This window comes from Mastacembelus armatus, chromosome 18 (assembly GCF_900324485.2).
Source record: "Mastacembelus armatus chromosome 18, fMasArm1.2, whole genome shotgun sequence".
Lineage (NCBI taxonomy): Eukaryota > Metazoa > Chordata > Actinopteri > Synbranchiformes > Mastacembelidae > Mastacembelus > Mastacembelus armatus.
In genome coordinates this window covers 10,690,410-10,709,620 of record NC_046650.1, presented here as the reverse complement: position 1 = coordinate 10,709,620, position 19,211 = coordinate 10,690,410, and the positions used below count along the sequence as shown (strand labels likewise).

At 41.0% G+C, this 19,211-nt stretch overlaps 3 protein-coding genes across 7 annotated transcripts; 1 reads left to right on the top strand and 2 right to left on the bottom strand.

The window, feature by feature from the left end:
* Nucleotides 1-925: 925 nt before the first annotated feature.
* On the bottom strand, nt 926-4,727 carry nicol1 (NELL2 interacting cell ontogeny regulator 1). Of its 5 annotated transcripts, none has more exons than XM_026299036.2 (4): nt 4,525-4,727; nt 3,045-3,177; nt 2,505-2,593; nt 926-1,936 (listed from the first exon to the last, which is right to left on the bottom strand). In XM_026299036.2, the coding sequence occupies exons 2-4, from the start codon at nt 3,154-3,156 to the stop codon at nt 1,865-1,867; spliced, it is 273 nt and encodes a 90-aa protein (XP_026154821.1). In that variant the 5' UTR covers nt 3,157-3,177; nt 4,525-4,727; the 3' UTR covers nt 926-1,864. The 5 variants fall into 5 exon arrangements, with proteins under 5 accessions (XP_026154821.1, XP_026154824.1, XP_026154823.1 ...); XM_026299039.1 differs by having other exon boundaries at nt 3,045-3,173; XM_026299038.1 differs by having other exon boundaries at nt 3,045-3,178; nt 4,615-4,717.
* On the top strand, nt 4,038-9,683 carry nelfa (negative elongation factor complex member A). Its single transcript, XM_026299034.2, has 11 exons — nt 4,038-4,277; nt 5,810-5,981; nt 6,368-6,529; nt 6,693-6,782; nt 6,979-7,106; nt 7,290-7,359; nt 7,449-7,537; nt 7,629-7,737; nt 7,869-8,191; nt 8,320-8,419; nt 8,625-9,683. The coding sequence occupies exons 1-11, from the start codon at nt 4,068-4,070 to the stop codon at nt 8,807-8,809; spliced, it is 1,638 nt and encodes a 545-aa protein (XP_026154819.1). The 5' UTR covers nt 4,038-4,067; the 3' UTR covers nt 8,810-9,683.
* A 311-nt stretch (nt 9,684-9,994) lies between these two features.
* faah2b (fatty acid amide hydrolase 2b) lies at nt 9,995-14,692 on the bottom strand. Its single transcript, XM_026333278.1, has 11 exons — nt 14,441-14,692; nt 13,852-13,934; nt 13,567-13,703; nt 13,270-13,479; nt 13,066-13,185; nt 12,776-12,911; nt 12,518-12,635; nt 12,288-12,407; nt 11,337-11,448; nt 11,059-11,247; nt 9,995-10,945 (listed from the first exon to the last, which is right to left on the bottom strand). Exons 1-11 carry the CDS (start codon nt 14,627-14,629, stop codon nt 10,770-10,772), a joined length of 1,590 nt encoding a protein of 529 aa, XP_026189063.1. The 5' UTR covers nt 14,630-14,692; the 3' UTR covers nt 9,995-10,769.
* Nucleotides 14,693-19,211: the final 4,519 nt, after the last annotated feature.

Sequence of the window (19,211 nt, the reverse complement as noted above, 5' to 3'; positions counted from 1 at the left end):
TGCGTCACTGTGACACAGCTGCAGGCCTGCCCTCACTTAGGCTCCACCTGCTGGTGTGGATCATTTTCTTCCATTTACAGTGATATCAAACACATGGGAGCTGCAAGTTCTCACATTTGAGAAGCTGGAACAAGAGAATGTTTGTCATAAAAAATTATTCATTGTTGATTAAAACTGGCGGTCACTGAATTTTATAGACTATGCAGTTCATTTTAAAGATAAATATTTGCTTCATTTCTTTGTCTTATAAACCTAATAAATTTGTAATTGTAAGTTGGATTTTAAAAAATTGGTAGTTTTTTTTTAATGGACCAAACAATGAATCTGTGAATCCTAAAAATAATACACAGGTTAATCAGCAGTGAAAATAGAAGAACAGAAAAGAATCAACTTTATTGTCATTGTACAGGGACATTTAAAATAGAGATGCTCCACACAAAGCTTGCACAGAAATTTGGAGAAAGTAATTAATATTATTAAAAAGGTATTTAATATAATTAATCAGTTATACAGTAAATGCTCTCTCCACTGAGCTCCAATAGAAAATGAATAGCAGCAGCTTCATGTCCAAGTTGAACTTCCTGAGCACCCTTGAGCCTTCATTACAATGGCTGTTCTCAGTTCAGGAGAGATCTGATGATGGTGCATGCCAAGGAATCTTTAAGGAGGACCTCATCTCCCCACCGGCACCATGTCCATTTATGTCTAGAGGGGTGGGGTCAATTCTGTATTTCCTGAAGTCTACGATCATCTTCTTGGTGTTCAGTGTGAGGTTGTTCACTGATTACCAGGCTGGGAGTGGGTGTCATCAGCAAACTTGATAATGGTGTTGGAGGGGTGGGGACAGGGTGCAGTCAGGAGTTAAGTACAGCACTTCATCTAAAGCTGAGAAGTGAGGCCCAGCAGTGACCACAGTATCCACATATATCATTCAGTATTTTTATTTATAGGTATAACATTAAGACAACAAATGGGGTTATCTGTGACATAAACAAAATACGCTGTTCATGAACAAGCAACAATAAGACAATTATTTCTCAGTCCCCTGCTGCAGCTAGCGTTCCTCTGTTAACCTCCGTCCTCCCACTGACACTGCAGTTCGTCCGATATTTTATAGTTCATTACTACTCTTGCACACACCTTCAGACAGAGGAGACAAATTCTGTAGACATGTACCTCTGTACATATAAACTATACATACAATCTATAATAACAGTAGTATAACAGAAAGTGCTGTAAATTCATGCTACAGTGCTGTGCTAAGACTTACAAGTATATATTCCACCATCCAAAAAAGTCTGAAAATATTGTTTGTAAAATTGATGCGGACCATTTCATTATTAAAAACAAAATCATGGTTACTGCACATAAAAATAACCAGGCTGCAAATCAATAAAGTGAAGTTAGTCTTTTTGCTGAATTGGAAAAGTGATTAAATTAACTAAACAGTTTAAATATTTCGCCTTGTTAAATAAATTCCACATGATGCTACAGTTTGATGTGTATAATCGTAGTAAACATTGACCTCGTAAAACACAGTCAACAAATTTACCAATGCATTCTACTTTATCTACATTATACAGTTAAATACTAAAAAGTACAAAAAATAGTTTATGTTTTGTAGGAGACAGATGAGCATTGACCCAAATCCTGTGAGGATGAAAACTTCACAATGCAGTGGTATAAAAATCCATGAATAAGGCAAAACAATAACATTCCCTATGATGCGTGATTTGAAATTAAAACGCCACGCAACAGTGATACGACAGAAAAAGAAAATAAAGTGCCTGCTGTGTAAATGAGATGAGAGTGGTTGTACATGAGTAGAGGTTTCTGAAAGGATTGTTCAGGTGTGTGTCCTCGCTCAGCGCAGCGAGTTGGTGGGCATACAGTCACACAGAGCCCTCCTCTCCGCCCTCAGCACCAATGTCTCTGTCTGCAACAGACAAAATAAAAATGTTACAGCACTGAGCATCAGCTGAACGTGGAGGTGTGAACCAAGAATTTCAAAGGGGGAAGTTTCACAAAGTGTCGTCTTATCCTGATAAATCCCAGTTAATCAGTGACACAAGATCATCTGAACTTAAACACCAGGCTGAGGATTTGTATTGACATTTTATACATAAAACACATTCAGAGACTTACAGTCAAGGGTAAAAGAAAATGACACATCAAATAAAGCCAATTTTACTCATATGGTTTAAAATCACAAATTTGTCTTAAATAAATAAAAACTTAGCAAATATATACATATTTCAATAAAACTTTTTAAAAGAGGTTAGATATAAAGTTATACTTCCAATATGGTATAACTATAAAACGGTATAACATGGACTTTCATAGTGTTATAACAGTAACTGGTCTTAATTAGCTGATTTGATGTAAAAATTACATTTTTTTTATTATTTGAACATTTTTAGAGGTTTGTAAGATTTTGACAAATACAGACACTTATCTAAGAGTTTTTTCTGTTTCACATCCAGTTACTACAAGACTTCACCTACCCTGGCATCAAGATTGAAAGCAGTCTTCTTAAGATCCTGCAGCGCCCTCTGCATGAACTCAAATGCATGACAGTCCACACATGGGCGACCTGAGAACAATAAGATGAAATAGTTCAGAAATAAATATGTTTATATATTGGTTTTGTTGTGTTGGTAGAAAACAGGTATCCCCTAAAGTGTTTTATACCTTACAGAGAATCAGTGTAAGTTGGAGTGTGCACATTGTGGCTACAAATATTAAAACAGATCAGATGATTTTTCAAGACGGCAAGAAAACAGGGTCAGATTTCTAAAAACAGCCACAGAGGATGGAAAACAAAAATACAGGTATTTTCCTTTAAATCTCTTTCCTGGTTGCAGGCCCAGTTTCATGTGATGTGTCCACCTACAAATCCCACTAAGAAACCGCTGTTGGGACCTGCGATCATTAGACCGTGTAAAATAAGACTGTGACAAACCTAATTACACCATTAAAAACCATTAAAAACCTGCAAAAAACAGACAGAAGCCCCCACCGGGCTCATGTTTAAATCCACCTACTTTCGGCAGGGATGACAGTCCCAGTCTCCTGATCCGCGTCAGCTGCACCGACACAGAGGAGCTGGACCGCCAGAAGCAGCACCGCTGCCTGCAGAAATCCTCTGGATGCCATGGCGATGCTGCGATCACCTGTCTTCAATAAGGATTAGCTCAAATTAGCGGGTTTGCAGAAAAACAAGCAGAGAAAACATCCTGTGCGAAATCGCAAAACCTAACAGGGTTTGTTTAGAATCTAGACCTTTTCGTCGATCGAATATTTATACCTATTTCTAAACACTGTTTACAGAAAAAGTATAATGTTTATTTAATAAGCTGTTGGTTAACCCACCGTGAATCAGTCGATATTTTACAGAAAACCTGATCAGCAGCAAAATGCCCACCTCGATGTTTTATTAGCTCAAGGGAGCGCGCATGCGCATAGATAACTTTATTACAATTTGACTTGGGGACCGGAATAAAGACTTTCGGTGACAACGTTCAAAATAAAAGTCTTAAACAACGTCCATTTAATCCACAAACTACAATATGTGTGTGCGTGTGAGCGAGAGAGGGTTAAAATTTCAGAGTATAATTTTAGTTGCCTCTTTATGAAAACAATAATCCAATAATTAAATGCTTATTCTTACATGTGCACTGACATCAAAGTAGTTAGGGTGTTTTTATATTGCAGTATTACTATTTTTACTTGGGTTAACGACCTAAGTACTTATTTTAATAATGATTATATTGTGCTATTGAATTAGTACCACAGTCTGACAAGCAAAGAATAAACAAAAACATTGTTAGTCGTTTAAAAGAATAAAAACAATATACCCACGCACAATTACATATTTAAAGCGAAATACAATCTATCTTTTAAACAAGACACACATATAAGTGCAAACAAAACAGATAAGACAGATAAATACACATTTTTTATCATGTTATGATAAATGCCCTCCACCCGCTCCGGGCGGGGTCCTGACTGCTGGCCTCTTAGTAGCCCGTTAAAATGCCCGAACACAAATCACTTCTTTTTCCAAGATGGCGTCGATGAAGGACAGCGATACCGGCCTGTGGCTTCACAACAAACTCGGATCCACGGACGAGCTCTGGACGCCTCCGAGCATCGCCTCTCTCCTCACCGTGTCAGTAATCGACAACATACGTCTGTGCTTTTCCAGCCTGTCGCCGCCGGTGAAGCTGAAGCTGCTGCTCGGGATGCTGCACCTCCCCAGGCGGACCGTTGACGAGGTGGGTCAGCTAGCTGTTAGCTGTTAGCTCGACGAATAGTTTTTAACATATTAACCGAGAAAAACACACAAAAGACGGGCCCAGACTTCGGCTAGTGGTTCTAAAACAAGACATGGCTCTTCCGGCTGTGTTTCACTGTGTTTATTAAAGTCATAAGCACGCGGTTATTTAGTTTAGTTAACATTAGGTCGCTATCTTTAGCTGTTAATATTGATAGCAAATGTGGGATAATGTTTTAAGTTTTTACCTCAAGTGCAAAAAATACTTCTACGCATTTGCGTCCACGCCCTTATCACGCACAGCAGTGGTGTGGCAGCTACATCAGGTGAATATTAGCCTGGCGTTGCTCGTATAGATGGGCAAAATAGTGTCGGAGCTGGAGGGCGGCACCCATGGGTGATGCTAGGATCAGACTTTCAGGGGCGCTCAGCTTCTCAACAGAATGTGACACTTATGCCGGACCTTATGTGCAGTGCTCTTTCTGCTGTCTCCACCCTCCTCTCTCTCTCTCTAATAAGAGCTATAAATTGTTATTGTAACTGATTGTTTTAGACAATGCAGTCAGGTAATGTCAATTTGACCTCACTTTTCACCTGCACCCGCTTGTTTTTGTTGAGGTTGGGGGGGGTCCATTAATGGAAGCACAGATTTCCAATGTAAATATACTTTGTTGTTTAGTTGTTTAGCGAATGTGTATAATTTGATTGTAAAATATATTGGAATTGGCTAATCAGCCATGTGGAGTTAAGTTACCATAATGTTTTATGTAAACATAAAATTAAAACTTGTTTCAATTGTTAACTGCATGTTATTGCTACTTCATTTCCACTTACACTAAAGTATTACAGCGCATCAGTTTACCACACTTTCTCAGTCAGAGTTTTAACAACAATGTTCAAGTTCACAGCAGTCATCTATATTTGTTAACATCAACTTTTCATCTTAGGCTGTTTGTGATTGTAATCTCAACCATGAAAATTCATTGCTACCTACTACTACTTCATTTTTCTACTTTGTTTTTATGTGTGACTGATTACAAAACAAGTCATGTTTGTAAAATCTAATGTTCTAAATGATTAATTATTATTATTATTATTATTATTATCATATTTATTATTATTTAGGGGTGCTGAGATGAAATTTAGGTGACCTAGAAAGGGTGTAGAATTGCCCTTGCGTACCAGCGTCAGCTTGTCTGGCTGCCTAAAATTTTAGAACACCAGCATCAGTCTGTCTTGCATATTCACACAAACCAAAGACCTGCCTCTGCAAAAGTGTCTCTCAGGTTTAACGCACTGTACTGTGCACCGAGGGGTGAAAAAAGTACTGAGATATGTTATTCAAGTAAAAGTAGCAGCATATAAATCTGAGGATAGTACTCTTTTAAGCATCTAATGATATTTCTACAGTAAAATTATTTTAAAAAATCTGTTTATAAAACAATAATAACTTAGTAAGCATTTGTTAACTTTTCTGGCACAGTATGGCATTTTATGTTTTCTTTAAAGTGGTTTCACTACTTTCTTTGCCAGATGAAAGAGGCCCTGTCAGAGATAATCCAGCTTGCTACCGTGGACTCAGAGCCCTGGGTGCTGATGGTTGCAGACATCCTCAAGTCCTTTCCAGAGACCGGCTCTCTCAATTTGGACTTGGAGGAGCAGAATCCAAATGTGCAGGATATTCTAGGAGAGCTCAGGGAGAAAGGTATGAATGTTGTATTTTTTTTATTTATTTATTTATTTTTGTGACATTTTAGTTTTGCAGCCCTTTCAACATGTTTGCTAGACTTCAGGTAGTAGCACTGAATGTAAAGGGCTTAATGTTACAACAATAAATAATTTTTGAGTCCATAAGTTGATGGTTTCTACAGCCAGCCTGTTACAACATGTACACTTTATGTGCCTCTTATGATGCCACACTGGTTCTCAAGAGGCAATGTTGTTGATTGCACAGTCCTTTCACAGAAGAACTCGCTGAACTTTCGTCAATCATGAAACTGAGTTCTCACTGACCTACTGACAGAGACATGTCAGTAGGGTACTGTTTTTAGTCATGTCCCAGCTGACTTTGTCCTGTCTGTGCCTCCTCAGTGAGTGAGTGTGAGACGTCTGCTATGCTTCCTCTGGAGTGCCAGTACCTGAACAAGAGTGCATTAACCACTCTGGTGGGACCCCTTACACCCCCCGTCAAACATTTCCAGCTGAAGCGGAAGCCAAAGAGTGCAACCCTCAGAGCAGAGCTGCTACAGAAATGTAAGTCACTTCAAATCTCATCTGACAGCTTTTCCTTATATGGTATTTTGAAGAATCGTTTTTTTTATTATATTGCTATTGTGTGTGTTGGTTGAATTATTTATTTTCTGTTTTACACATTCATTGTTTCAGAAAAGTAGTTTTTTTTTTCCCTTTATTTTAGCCACAGAGACAGCCCAGCAGCTGAAAAAGACAGCCGGAGTGCCTTTTCACGCCAAAGGGAGAGGACTGGTTAAAAAGATTGACACTACTAGTGAGTTTGTGCTTAATGGATCTCTAGTGCTAATATGGGGTTTAACTGTTTATGTTTGAGCATTTCAGAGTGTTATCATTTTGACAATGTCTTATGTTGCTTATGTGATTTTTCTACTTTATCAAATATTTTATACTATTTTACATCATTGCCAAGAAATCTAAGCTATATACATGCATAAATATCTGTATCACAGCACCACTCAAAGGGATTCCTAAGGCCCCGTTCCGCAGCCCCACTGCCCCCAGTATATTCAGCCCTCCCAGTAACCGCACACCTATTGCCCCTGCACGGACACCCCTGCGTAAGGAGAGGGGGGTCAAGGTAATGTTTGATTTAATCAGTGCCTATTTTATTGTATCACTATTATTTTCCTTTTACTGACCATTTTTTACACCGCTGTTAGCTAGGTAGTGTTTTATTTTCATTCAGTTCCTGCAGAATCTGAATTTGTAGTTTTCATTTCTTTCTTTTTTCTTTAATTGAATTTTCTCCTTTTTCTTTCAGCTCTTAGATATTTCAGAGCTGGACATGGTTGGAGCTGGACGAGAAGCTAAGAGGAGAAGGAAGACTTTGGGTAATTATCTCCCAACCCTCCATCAGTCCAACTTATCAGTCAATTAAAATGTGACATTTTGTTGGTGTTTACATGATGTTCTGCTATAGACACAGAGGCTGGAGAGAAAGCAGCCAAAGAAGAAGCTGTGGTGGAAAACACTACACCTGACTATGCTGCCGGCCTCGTCTCTGCACAGGTACTGCCTCTGTGTTTTTTGTTTTGTTTTATCCGCCATGTTCTTCCTGTTTTTTTTTCTTTGTCAGTCATGGTCACTGTTTTTTTTTCAGAAACTGGGGGCATTGAACGAGAACCCTCTGCCGTCGACCAGCTACCTACCAGCCACCCCCAGCATGGTTCCCTCTTCCTCTTACATTCCCAGCTCTGAGGCACAGCCAGGTTAGACAAGCCCACTCTGTGTGTGTGTCCGTGTGTGTGTCCGTAACCTCTCTTGCATCCAGGCGTCAATACAACTTACTGACACTACAAGGTAATGAAAATCTCTTGTCTTCAATCAACCTTGTCTAAAGCAAATGCTGGTGGTGCGGGACGGGAAACGCTGCAGTCGGCTCGCCAACCGGAGGAGTCGGCAACAGCAGGCACCACTGCCACATTACCTGGTCAGTACAAACAGAGGACGCCTATGTACAACGCAAGCACGACAGCGAACCCTGCAACCCCCACATCCCCCAGCACACCAGCCTCCACCCCTGCCAGCAACGGACCCCCAGCAGCTGCAACTGCCAGCCAGCCGGAGACACCCACCCAGCCTCCCAGCACACCTCAGACCCCCACCCCGACACCAACCCCAACGCAACCACAGCCGCAGCCCAAAAAGAATCTCTCACTCACGGTAAGGCGTACAACCAGACCCTGCACGATTGAAAGCTGTCTCTCCCCATTCAGTTGTGTGAATTATTTCAGCTCTGTGTTCTTCTCAGCCAGTTAAATTTTCTGTCACATGCTGTTTCTGCTTCTCAGAGGGACCAGATGTACGCAGCCCAAGAGATGTTCAAGACAGCCAACAAGGTCACCAGACCAGAAAAGGCCCTCATCCTGGGCTTCATGGCTGGATCCAGGGGTATGGAAGTAATCTTACTAGCTGCCTGAACCAATGAAAAACAAAAGCTTTTTGATAAACAAACACTTGATTCTGTTTAGTGTCGACTTCCTGCATAGTCAGCTTGGACCATAAAATTTAAAAAATATTTTCGTTTTATCACTCCCACTTTGTTGTAGTTTACCGAATAAATACTAACCAGCCTGCTTGCTCCTGTCTATGGCAGACAACCCGTGCCCGGAGCAGGGGGACATCATCCAGATCAAACTGAGCGAACACACAGAGGTTCTACCCAAAGCCGATGGCACCGGCAGCACCACCATGCTGGTGGACACAGTCTTCGAAATGAACTACTCCACGGGACAGTGGACCCGCCTCAAGAAATACAAACCCATTACCAGTTCCTCCTGAGGTGCTTCACTCGCTCAGAATCATACCCAAAATTTCTTATTTACTTCAAAAACATGTTTACATGCATACAAGTATTTGCAAACATGTTTGGGCCAAATCGAGCACTGGGAAGGAGCGAGATCGTCAAGGAGAGTAAAGGTCCTCCCTTTTCCTGTGCCGCCAAAATGCAGGAATCTCTGAAGAAAATCTCTGTATTGTTTCGTTTGGTTATTTCCCATATATTTTTATTGTTTCTGTTTTTAAGTCACCCCCAATTCCTGAATGATGCTGTGGTCAGGAGGGGCGAGAGAATTAAATGAGTCTGGCCAGAGGAGTCTTTCTCAGAGCAGGCACCTTTCAGAAGATGAGCTAGCTGTAATTTTCAGTATGAAGGTGAGAGAACAATAATGACATCCCGGAGGTAAAGCGCTACCCCCCCCCCCAAAAAAAAAAGAAAAAAAAGGAGCGGTGATTACTTCTTAATGCTGTCAACCTCTGCTTGGAGTCTTCAGGTAGATATTTAATAATTTTTCAGCCTTTTTCAAAGGACGGGAAGAAAATAAAGTAACAGATGCCATGAGGATATTGTTCATCTTTTTTACTTTAAGCACAACTTTTAAATACAACGTAACTGTTTGTCATTGTAATTACAACCAGCATTTCAACTACCATAGAAAAGTATAGGGAAGGACCATTGTGTTGTTTACCTGGCGAGTTTAAACGAAATATTTCAGCCAATAAATCCCAGTAAAACCACAGTTTGTGGTAGAAATGCTAGGTTTACATGTGCTGTTTGGTGGAAAGAAAACGACTAAGCACATTTTGTAAGATATTTAGCAGTTTCTTTCAAAGTAGCCAATTTTGCAAGCCGTTATCAAATGGTTAAAAAAAGCTCACATCCGTGTTTTTTTTTTTTTTTTAAAACAGAAATGTTTGTATTAGGGTTTTTGTTTGTTTTTTTCTTTCCCCCAGTTTGACATTTGTACTCCTACTGTAGCCAGGTTGAGGTTCTTTACATCTTTACAATCTCTGGTTTGTGGTGTGTAAGTTGTATAAATGACAAAAATGTTCAGCATTTTTTTTTTTTTTTTTTTTTTTTTTTTTTTTAATTCAAACAAACAGCTGCAGCTTATAACAGGCACAACAATTTATAAACTGATTTCGTGACATCCACATTGTTTTTTTTTTTTTCCTTTTTTTTTCTTTTTTTGTTGTTGTCCAGTCGAGTAAGTTTTATTTTCTTTATCCACCATCTATTAACAGTTATGTGTGTTAGGAGTAATTAAGGTAAAGTTGAAAGGCCCAGCACATTTCCATACACACAGTTGGCCAATTTGACCTCCACAGATGCGTGTGTGTGTGATTAGCTGGTGCTTCACTGTCGTCCCCATACCTCAGTTCCACTGGTGCAGCTTAGATAACAGCAGCATTACCTTTTAATGTATATGCTGTCAGGTGATAATGCCAAAGTGTGCCTGTAATGTTGTGAGCCCAAGCTAAGCTCTAATTAGGTGTAAGGTCTGTACAGCCCATTTAAAACCTTGAACCCGTCATGTATTGACCTGCACACACAGACAGTTGCCTATATGTTTACCTAGCATGCGTTTTAGTCGTGTGTTTAATAAGCCATCGACTGCACGCAGGTAACTGTACAACTGCCTGTTCTAGAGTGAGGTAAAACTAATTCAGTAAAATAAAAGGGAGTTAGAGAGGAGCATTTCAAACTACATAATGTAGATGTCTAATATAGTCAAACACAGGTAGTCACAACTGCACAAACTCCTTGCTTTAGCATGATTATGTGAACTAAGAAAAATGTTTTTAAAAGCTTGTGCTTATAGCACAACAGTCCAACAGGGAAAATGAGAACCCAAGACAGACACTGGAATGGCTGATCCATCATTAATACAAAAGTCACTCTCATTCTTTACAACATTCAGTGTGCTGATTGTACCTCTTACTACAGCAAGCAAGTGTGATTTTATTTGGCTCCCGGGTCCCTCCAGCCTCCGAACGTCTTCTCCAGGTAGAGAGCCACAGCTAAGGAAAGATGGTCCTGTAGCTTCCCAGCAACAACCTGCACACCCAGCGGCAGACCCTCCTCACTCAGACCCAGAGGACACTGTGTGGCTGGCAGTCTGAGGGTGTTGATTATAGCTGCAGATAGAGAAGAATGGATGAAATGGCTTCATTCTGATTTGGATGTTGATTCTCTGTAGCTTCAACATAGGAACTACAGTATAATCTTTGCAGACTTGAGGAGAACTGACCAGTGTAGGCGAAGTTAAAGGGTCTGAACAGAGGGTGGTGGTGTTTGGGGGCCACGCTGGGGAACGGGGGGTAAAATAAAACACCGTCGGTGCCAAGCAACTCATCCACCTTCTTCTGCAGCTTCTCCTTCTGCTGGATGAGGAAGGTCGAAGGTTTGGTCACTTGGGTCATCTCAGCCAGAGCCGCACCTGAAGTTGTCACACACAAAGTTTGGTTCAGTTGATGCTAACATGTACAGCTGCAGTTTTTCTCGTATGACTACATTTTTTCCCCGTACTTATAGCAGCCATGGTGTGGTCTGATTTTCCCATCATCCATTTCAGCAGCTCCCACAGAGGCCATACTGGTGGTCCCGGTTCCCCCATCACCACAGAAAATGGCACAGGAGCCTAAGGGAAGAAAACTTTACCACTGATTTCTGTTTGCACGAGACTCATCGGCCTGGTGTGGTTTGATTCTAACACCAGGTTTTCATTAAAACAAGTAAGTGATATGGACGCAGAATAAAGATGTTAATGTGTCACTACAACCTTTTTCAGAATTAGGTCAGGTCCATTTAGTGGGTGACAAGAAATCTTAAGTGGTTGTGAGATGTTTAATGACGTCAGGAAGGAAGAAAACCAAACCTATACATTATTTTTTTTGTGAGATATGAGCAAAACCACAAACGGCTGATTAAATGAAACCCATCTAACCATTTGTATCTGAACTGCTGTGGTGCAGGAATGTGTAGTTACTCCTCACCAATGGCCCAGGAATAATAATCACTTACCGGACTAACTGAAAGACCCTGTAGTTTTCAGGGAAGAGTGAAGGCTTGTGTGTATTTGTATAACTTGTGTTGTGGAGACACAGTCCAAGTGGAGACTCGTTTAAGGACACAAAGTCCTTCTACAGTGAATAATTAGATTTTCTGGTGTAGGTTAGGGTACGTCTCCTGGAAACAAATGTAAGTCAATGTGATGTCCTCTGAAGTGATGGAAACATAACTGTGTGTGTGTGGCATGCTGTGCCCTGGCAGCTTAACAGATTAGAAAACCTTTTCCAGGCAGCAGACAATAGGAGCTGTGACTAAGCTTCAGCCTGCTTTCTTTCACTGTGAAACGTGTAAATGGGTAAAGAGTCTAGTGCCTGTTTTCTCGTCTTTCCTGTTTATCTTCATTCCACTTCAGAAAATGATGAAAAACAAGTACAAAGTGGTCTGGGTCAGGCTGTCAGGAGGACCCACCCTGCCCTCCTTGTCGGGGAGATGCATGTAAGTCTCCCAGATCTGATAGCCATAGTGGAGCTCAGGGAAACGCACTTCTTGGACTTGAACACCGAGGTCAGCCTCCAGGCGCTCCACCATCTGTAGAACATCACATGATTTCAAGTGTAAAAACCTTCCTGATGTGCCCGGTTTGAAATGTTGGCAGACTCAAGACTGGAGGAGTTACTTTACCAACAAATTCAACGCACCTTTCTATGAATGTTCAAGATCTCTTTGCTGACAGGCTGTGTCAGAGGAGAGCCGCCGTCATGAGGGACGATGAAGAACCGCAGCTTCTTTAGATCAACCTTCGTGTTCAGGGACAGCCTACGTACACGTTTAAGCAAATAGATAATGGACATGGTTGACATTTCTAACTAACCCTCCCCCAACACCTTCACCTAAGGAAGACCAAAGTAAAATAAGATCTTAACATCAGGAGTAGCAGACACTAGCAGAGCTCTTACATGTGAGCGTTGGGCCCCGCCATGATCTTGAGCATGGGCAGCAGGTCCTCAGCGTAGCGGCACATGGGGCCAGTGCTCAGGTAGTCTTCCTGTGTGGCAGTGAAAGGAGGGTACTGGTTCTCACAGGACACAATCCCTAAAGATAAGATCATCACCATCGCTGACACTTAGAAATCAGTGGTTAGAGTAATGTTTGTAACCAGCTGTGTATGTCTGATATTTATTCCATTACCTAAATGTAACCTCTACACATTAACTATAACATTAATGTAACATTAAGTTCCTCTTACCAGGAGTGGTTCTATGGCCAAATATCCCGTTGAAGTAAGACGGCATTCGGATGCTGCCGCCAATGTCTGAACCGATGCCAATGACGGCACCTGCTGCTCCCAGTATGCTGCCCTCCCCACCTGAGGTCAGGCAGGAAGAACGAGATGATCAGAGACAAAGAGGAGACAAGAAGGCGGATGTGGGGAACAGGTCGAGCTGCTAACCTGAGCTTCCTCCTGGTGTCCTCTCCAGGTTGTACGGGTTGTTGGTGATGCCGTACAGGTGGTTGTGGCACTCAAACCACATGCATATCTCGCTGGTGTTGGTGACACCCAGCGGGATGGCCCCCACTCTCTTGAGCAAGGCCACAGATGGAGAGTCGACGGTGGCCACAATTCCTTGCCGCAAGACCACACCTGTAGTGAAAGGCATGCCTGCAAGATGGAAATGTGGCTGTTTTAAAGTCATTCTTACCAGAGTAAAGCAACTGGTTGCACTGGACTGACAGGACATGACAGTACCTTGGAGCGCAATGGACCCTTTGACAGACATCGGCACTCCCAGTAAAGGTAGTCGGTCCTCCAGCACCTCCTCTCCTCCGGTTTCCTCCTCTATCAGCTTATCCACGTGGGCCGCCTCCTGGAGAGCAGCAGCAAACCTGGACAGAGACAGAAAAACCATTTCATAATGTTCTGCAAAATACCTGATTTTAAAAAAGGCTCGACTTTTAGACAATATAGTGAAAACATTAAATATGGCAGAAGGATAAAGAAGGTAAAGTATCAGATAGGATAAAGGATTCTTGCCGGTCTTTCACAACGGCGTTCAGAAAAGGGTTGACTTGCTGGATCCTGTCAATGTAAGCCTGCACCACCTCCACACTGGACACCTGCAGACATACGAGCATGTTCAGACGGAGCAGAAAAAGTAGGTATGTAATAATAATGTTTCTCCCATTTCCTTTAATATAGTGTTGATGCCTTACAATAAAAATGAAACGCTGAACATCAACACACTAAATCCAACCTGCACACAGGTGCTACACAGGTGCTACACAGGTGCTACACAGGTGCTGCACAGGTATTGCACAGCTGTTGCACAGGTGTTACACAGGTGTTGCTGTGTCACCTGAAGGTGTAGGAGACTTGGAAACGAAGGAAAACTCTAGGGAAAAGGTCCCCAGAGTCAGGGCGCAGCTGGCTTTGGATATATAACTAATGAGCATGTAGATTAAAAACAACAAACAGAGATTGCAGCAAATAGGAGAAATACAAAGTGATACTGTAGAGAGACATACACGCAGCTAAATGCTAAAAATCCTTAAATAACTATGGGTTATTCATGTCATTTTAAAATCCTAAAGCTGGCTGTCTGCAGGTGTGCCTGGGTACACACCTCTTTGCGGCGGATCTTCCTGGCGAGCTGCGTCGCTGATATGAGCAGCAGCGGGTTGTTGACGGGCGGGACCCTCTTCTCAGATAAACCGATTCTCCGCGGGGAGAAAAGCCGAAAAATCACGAACAAGAGTCCAGCGATCGCCTTGAAGAGCCAAACCTGAATCTTTTCCAGCGGGCTCAGAGCCATGTCTCACTGCGATGAGAGGACGGACGGTCCACTACGAAACAGCGCAGCTTTTAGCGACCGGTGGAATTATATAGACACGGCTGCGTCAAACTAGCATACGTCAGAGACGACGACTTGAAAAGTCTTCAAAATAAAAGAGTCGAAGGTAAACGATTTTTGACCTTCAGAAATGAAATCCAGGTGTTGCATCAGTATAGAAGAAGAAGCTTAAATAGACAAAAGTACAAAATACTTATAGGTATATGAGAAATAAATACAATTCAAAACTATAAGTTTAAAGGTAAATAATAGACATATGTATATGTATATATATACAGTACAGACCAAAAGTTTGGACACACCTTCTCATTCAAAGAGTTTTCTTTGTCACAAAATAAAACGTTTTGGGAACATTAAATAATCAGATTTATGGTATTTTATAATTGTATCACGTGTTTTTGTATGTAAAACCCACTGCTGTCCTCTAGTGCTTACTGTGTTAAATAAATATAATGGAATAATAGGTACAATATTTACCTCAAAATTGACATAAAATGAAAGTATTCAAAAAGCAGAAATATTCCTAAATTGTACTGTACTATGTTAAAGTTGTATTCTAGAATATATCAATTACAATATTTCATTTAAGCATTATATTTACTATTTAATACTTGTACAATATTATTGTGGTGCCACTATATATATATATATATATATAGTGGCACCGCAATAATATATATATATATATATATATATATACAGTACAGACCAAAAGTTTGGACACACCTTCTCATTCAAAGAGTTTTCTTTATTTTCATGACTATGAAAACTGTAGATTCACACTGAAGGCATCAAAACTATGAATTAACACATCTGGAATTATATACATAACAAAAAAGTGTGAAACAACTGAAAATATGTCATATTCTAGGTTCTTCAAAGTAGCCACCTTTTGCTTTGATTACTGCTTTGCACACTCTTGGCATTCTCTTGATGAGCTTCAAGAGGTAGTCAACTGAAATGGTCTTCCAACAGTCCTGAAGGAGTTCCCAGAGATGCTTAGCACTTGTTTGCCCTTTTGCCTTCACTCTGCGGTCCAGCTCACCCCAAACCATCTCGATTGGGTTCAGGTTCGGTGACTGTGGAGGCCAGGTCATCTGGCGGAGCACCCCATCACTCTCCTTCTTGGTCAAATAGCCCTTACACAGCCTGGAGGTGTGTTTGGGGTCATTGTCCTGTTGAAAAATAAATGATGGTCCAACTAAACGCAAACTGGATGGAATAGCATGCCGCTGCAAGATGCTGTGGTAGCCATGCTGGTTCAGTATGCCTTCAATTTTGAATAAATCCCCAACAGTGTCACCAGCAAAGCACTCCCACACCATCACACCTCCTCCTTCATGCTTCACGCTGGGAACCAGGCACACAGAGTCCATCCGTTCACCTTTTCTGCGTCGCACAAAGACACGGTGGTTGGAACCAAAGATCTCAAATTTGGACTCATCAAACCAAAGCACAGATTTCCACTGGTCTAATGTCCATTCCTTGTGTTCTTTAGCCCAAACAAGTCTCTTCTGCTTGTTGCCTGTCCTTAGCAGTGGTTTCCTAGCAGATATTCTACCATGAAGGCCTGATTCACACAGTCTCCTCTTAACAGTTGTTCTAGAGATGTGTCTGCTGCTAGAACTCTGTGTGGCATTGACCTGGTCTCTAATCTGAGCTGCTGTTAACCTGCAATTTCTGAGGCTGGTGACTCGGATGAACTTATCCTCCGCAGCAGAGGTGACTCTTGGTCTTCCTTTCCTGGGGCGGTCTGCATGTGAGCCAGTTTCTTTGTAGCGCTTGATGGTTTTTGTGACTGCACTTGGGGACACTTTCAAAGTTTTCCCAATTTTTCGGACTGACTGACCTTCATTTCTTAAAGTAATGATGGCCACTCGTTTTTCTTTACTTACAGTGGGTACGGAAAGTATTCAGACCCCTTTAAATTTTTCACTCTTTGTGTCATTGCAGCCATTTGCCAAAATCAAAAAAGTTCATTTTATTTCTCATTAATGTACACTCAGCACCCCATCTTGACAGAAAAAAAACAGAAATGTAGAAATTTTTGCAAATTTATTAAAAAAGAAAACTGAAATATCACATGGTCATAAGTATTCAGACCCTTTGCAGTGACACTCATATTTAACTCACATGCTGTCCATTTCTTCTGATCCTCCTTGAGATGGTTCTGCTCCTTCATTGGAGTCCAGCTGTGTTTAATTAAACTGATTGGACTTGATTAGGAAAGGCACACACCTGTCTATATAAGACCTTACAGCTCACAGTGCATGTCAGAGCAAATGAGAATCATGAGGTCGAAGGAACCGCCCAAGGAGCTCAGAGACAGAATTGTGGCAAGGCACAGATCTGGCCAAGGTTACAAAAGAATTTCTGCAGCACTCAAGGTTCCTAAGAGCACAGTGACCTCCATAATCCTCAAATGGAAAAAGTTTGAGACGACCAGAACTCTTCCTAGACCTGGCCGTCCAGCCAAACTGAGCAATCGTGGGAGAAGAGCCTTGGTGAGAGAGGTAAAGAAGAACCCAAAGATCACTGTGGCTGAGCTCCAGAGATGCAGTAGGGAGATGGGAGAAAGTTCCACAAAGTCAACTATCACTGCAGCCCTCCACCAGTCAGGGCTTTATGGTAGAGGGGCCCGACGGAAGCCTCTCCTCAGTGCAAGACATATGAAAGCCTGCATAGAGTTTGCCAAAAACCACATGAAGGACTCCCAGACCATGAGAAATAAGATTCTCTGGTCTGATGAGACCAAGATTGAACTTTTTGGCGTTAATTCTAAGCGGTATGTGTGGAGAAAACCAGGCACTGCTCATCACCTGCCCAATACAATCCCTACAGTGAAACATGGTGGTGGGAGCATCATGTTGTGGGGGTGTTTTTCAGCTGCAGGGACAGGACGACTGGTTGCAATTGAAGGAAAGATGAATGCGGCCAAGTACAGAGATATCCTGGAAGAAAACCTCTTCCAGAGTGCTCAGGACCTCAGACTGGGCCGAAGGTTCACCTTTCAACAGGACAATGACCCTAAGCACACAGCTAAAATAACAAAGGAGTGGCTTCGGAACAACTCTGTGACCGTTCTTGACTGGCCCAGCCAGAGCCCAGACCTAAACCCAATTGAGCATCTCTGGAGAGACCTGAAAATGGCTGTCCACCAACGTTCACCATCCAACCTGACAGAACTGGAGAGGATCTGCAAGGAAGAATGGCAGAGGATCCCCAAATCCAGGTGTGAAAAACTTGTTGCATCATTCCCAAGAAGACTCATGGCTGTACTAGCTCAAAAGGGTGCTTCTACTCAATACTGAGCACAGGGTCTGAATACTTATGACCATGTGATATTTCAGTTTTTCTTTTTTAATAAATTTGCAAAAATTTCTACATTTCAGTTTTTTTCTGTCAAGATGGGGTGCTGAGTGTACATTAATGAGAAATAAAATGAACTTTTTGGATTTTGGCAAATTGCTGCAATGACACAAAGAGTGAAAAATTTAAAGGGGTCTGAATACTTTCCGTACCCACTGTAGCTGCTTGTTTCTTGCCATAATACAAATTCTAACAGTCTATTCAGTAGGACTATCAGCTGTGTGTCCACCTGACTTCTGCACAACACAACTGATGGTCCCAACCCCATTTATAAGGCAGGAAATCCCACTTATTAAACCTGACAGGGCACACCTGTGAAGTGAAAACCATCTCTTGAAGCTCATCAAGAGAATGCCAAGAGTGTGCAAAGCAGTAATCAAAGCAAAAGGTGGCTACTTTGAAGAACCTAGAATATGACATATTTTCAGTTGTTTCACACTTTTTTGTTATGTATATAATTCCAGCTGTGTTAATTCATAGTTTTGATGTCTTCAGTGTGAATCTACAGTTTTCATAGTCATGAAAATAAAGAAAACTCTTTGAATGAGAAGGTGTGTCCAAACTTTTGGTCTGTACTGTATATATATATATATATATTATATATATTATTGCGGTGCCACTATATCTATATATATCTATATATATCTATATCTATATATATCTATATATATATATATATATATCTATATATATATATATATATAGTGGCACCACAATAATATTGTACAAGTATTAAATAGTAAATATAATGCTTAAATGAAATATTGTAATTGATATATTCTAGAATACAACTTTAACATAGTACAGTACAATTTAGGAATATTTCTGCTTTTTGAATACTTTCATTTTATGTTAATTTTGAGGTAAATATTGTACCTATTATTCCATTATATTTATTTAACACAGTAAGCACTAGAGGACAGCAGTGGGTTTTATATACAAAAACACGTGATACAATTATAAAATACCATAAATCTGATTATTTAATGTTCCCAAAACGTTTTATTTTGTGACAAAGAGCTGTTCAATGTCCAACAAGGAAAAACTCTTATACATTTCACAAAAAAATCTAAAAGAGGAGACAGCTGACACGTATATAACCAGACTGTATAGTCAATACCAGATTTATTTTGAAAGGCTGTTGTGGATAGCTTGACAAAGACCTGTCTTAGGC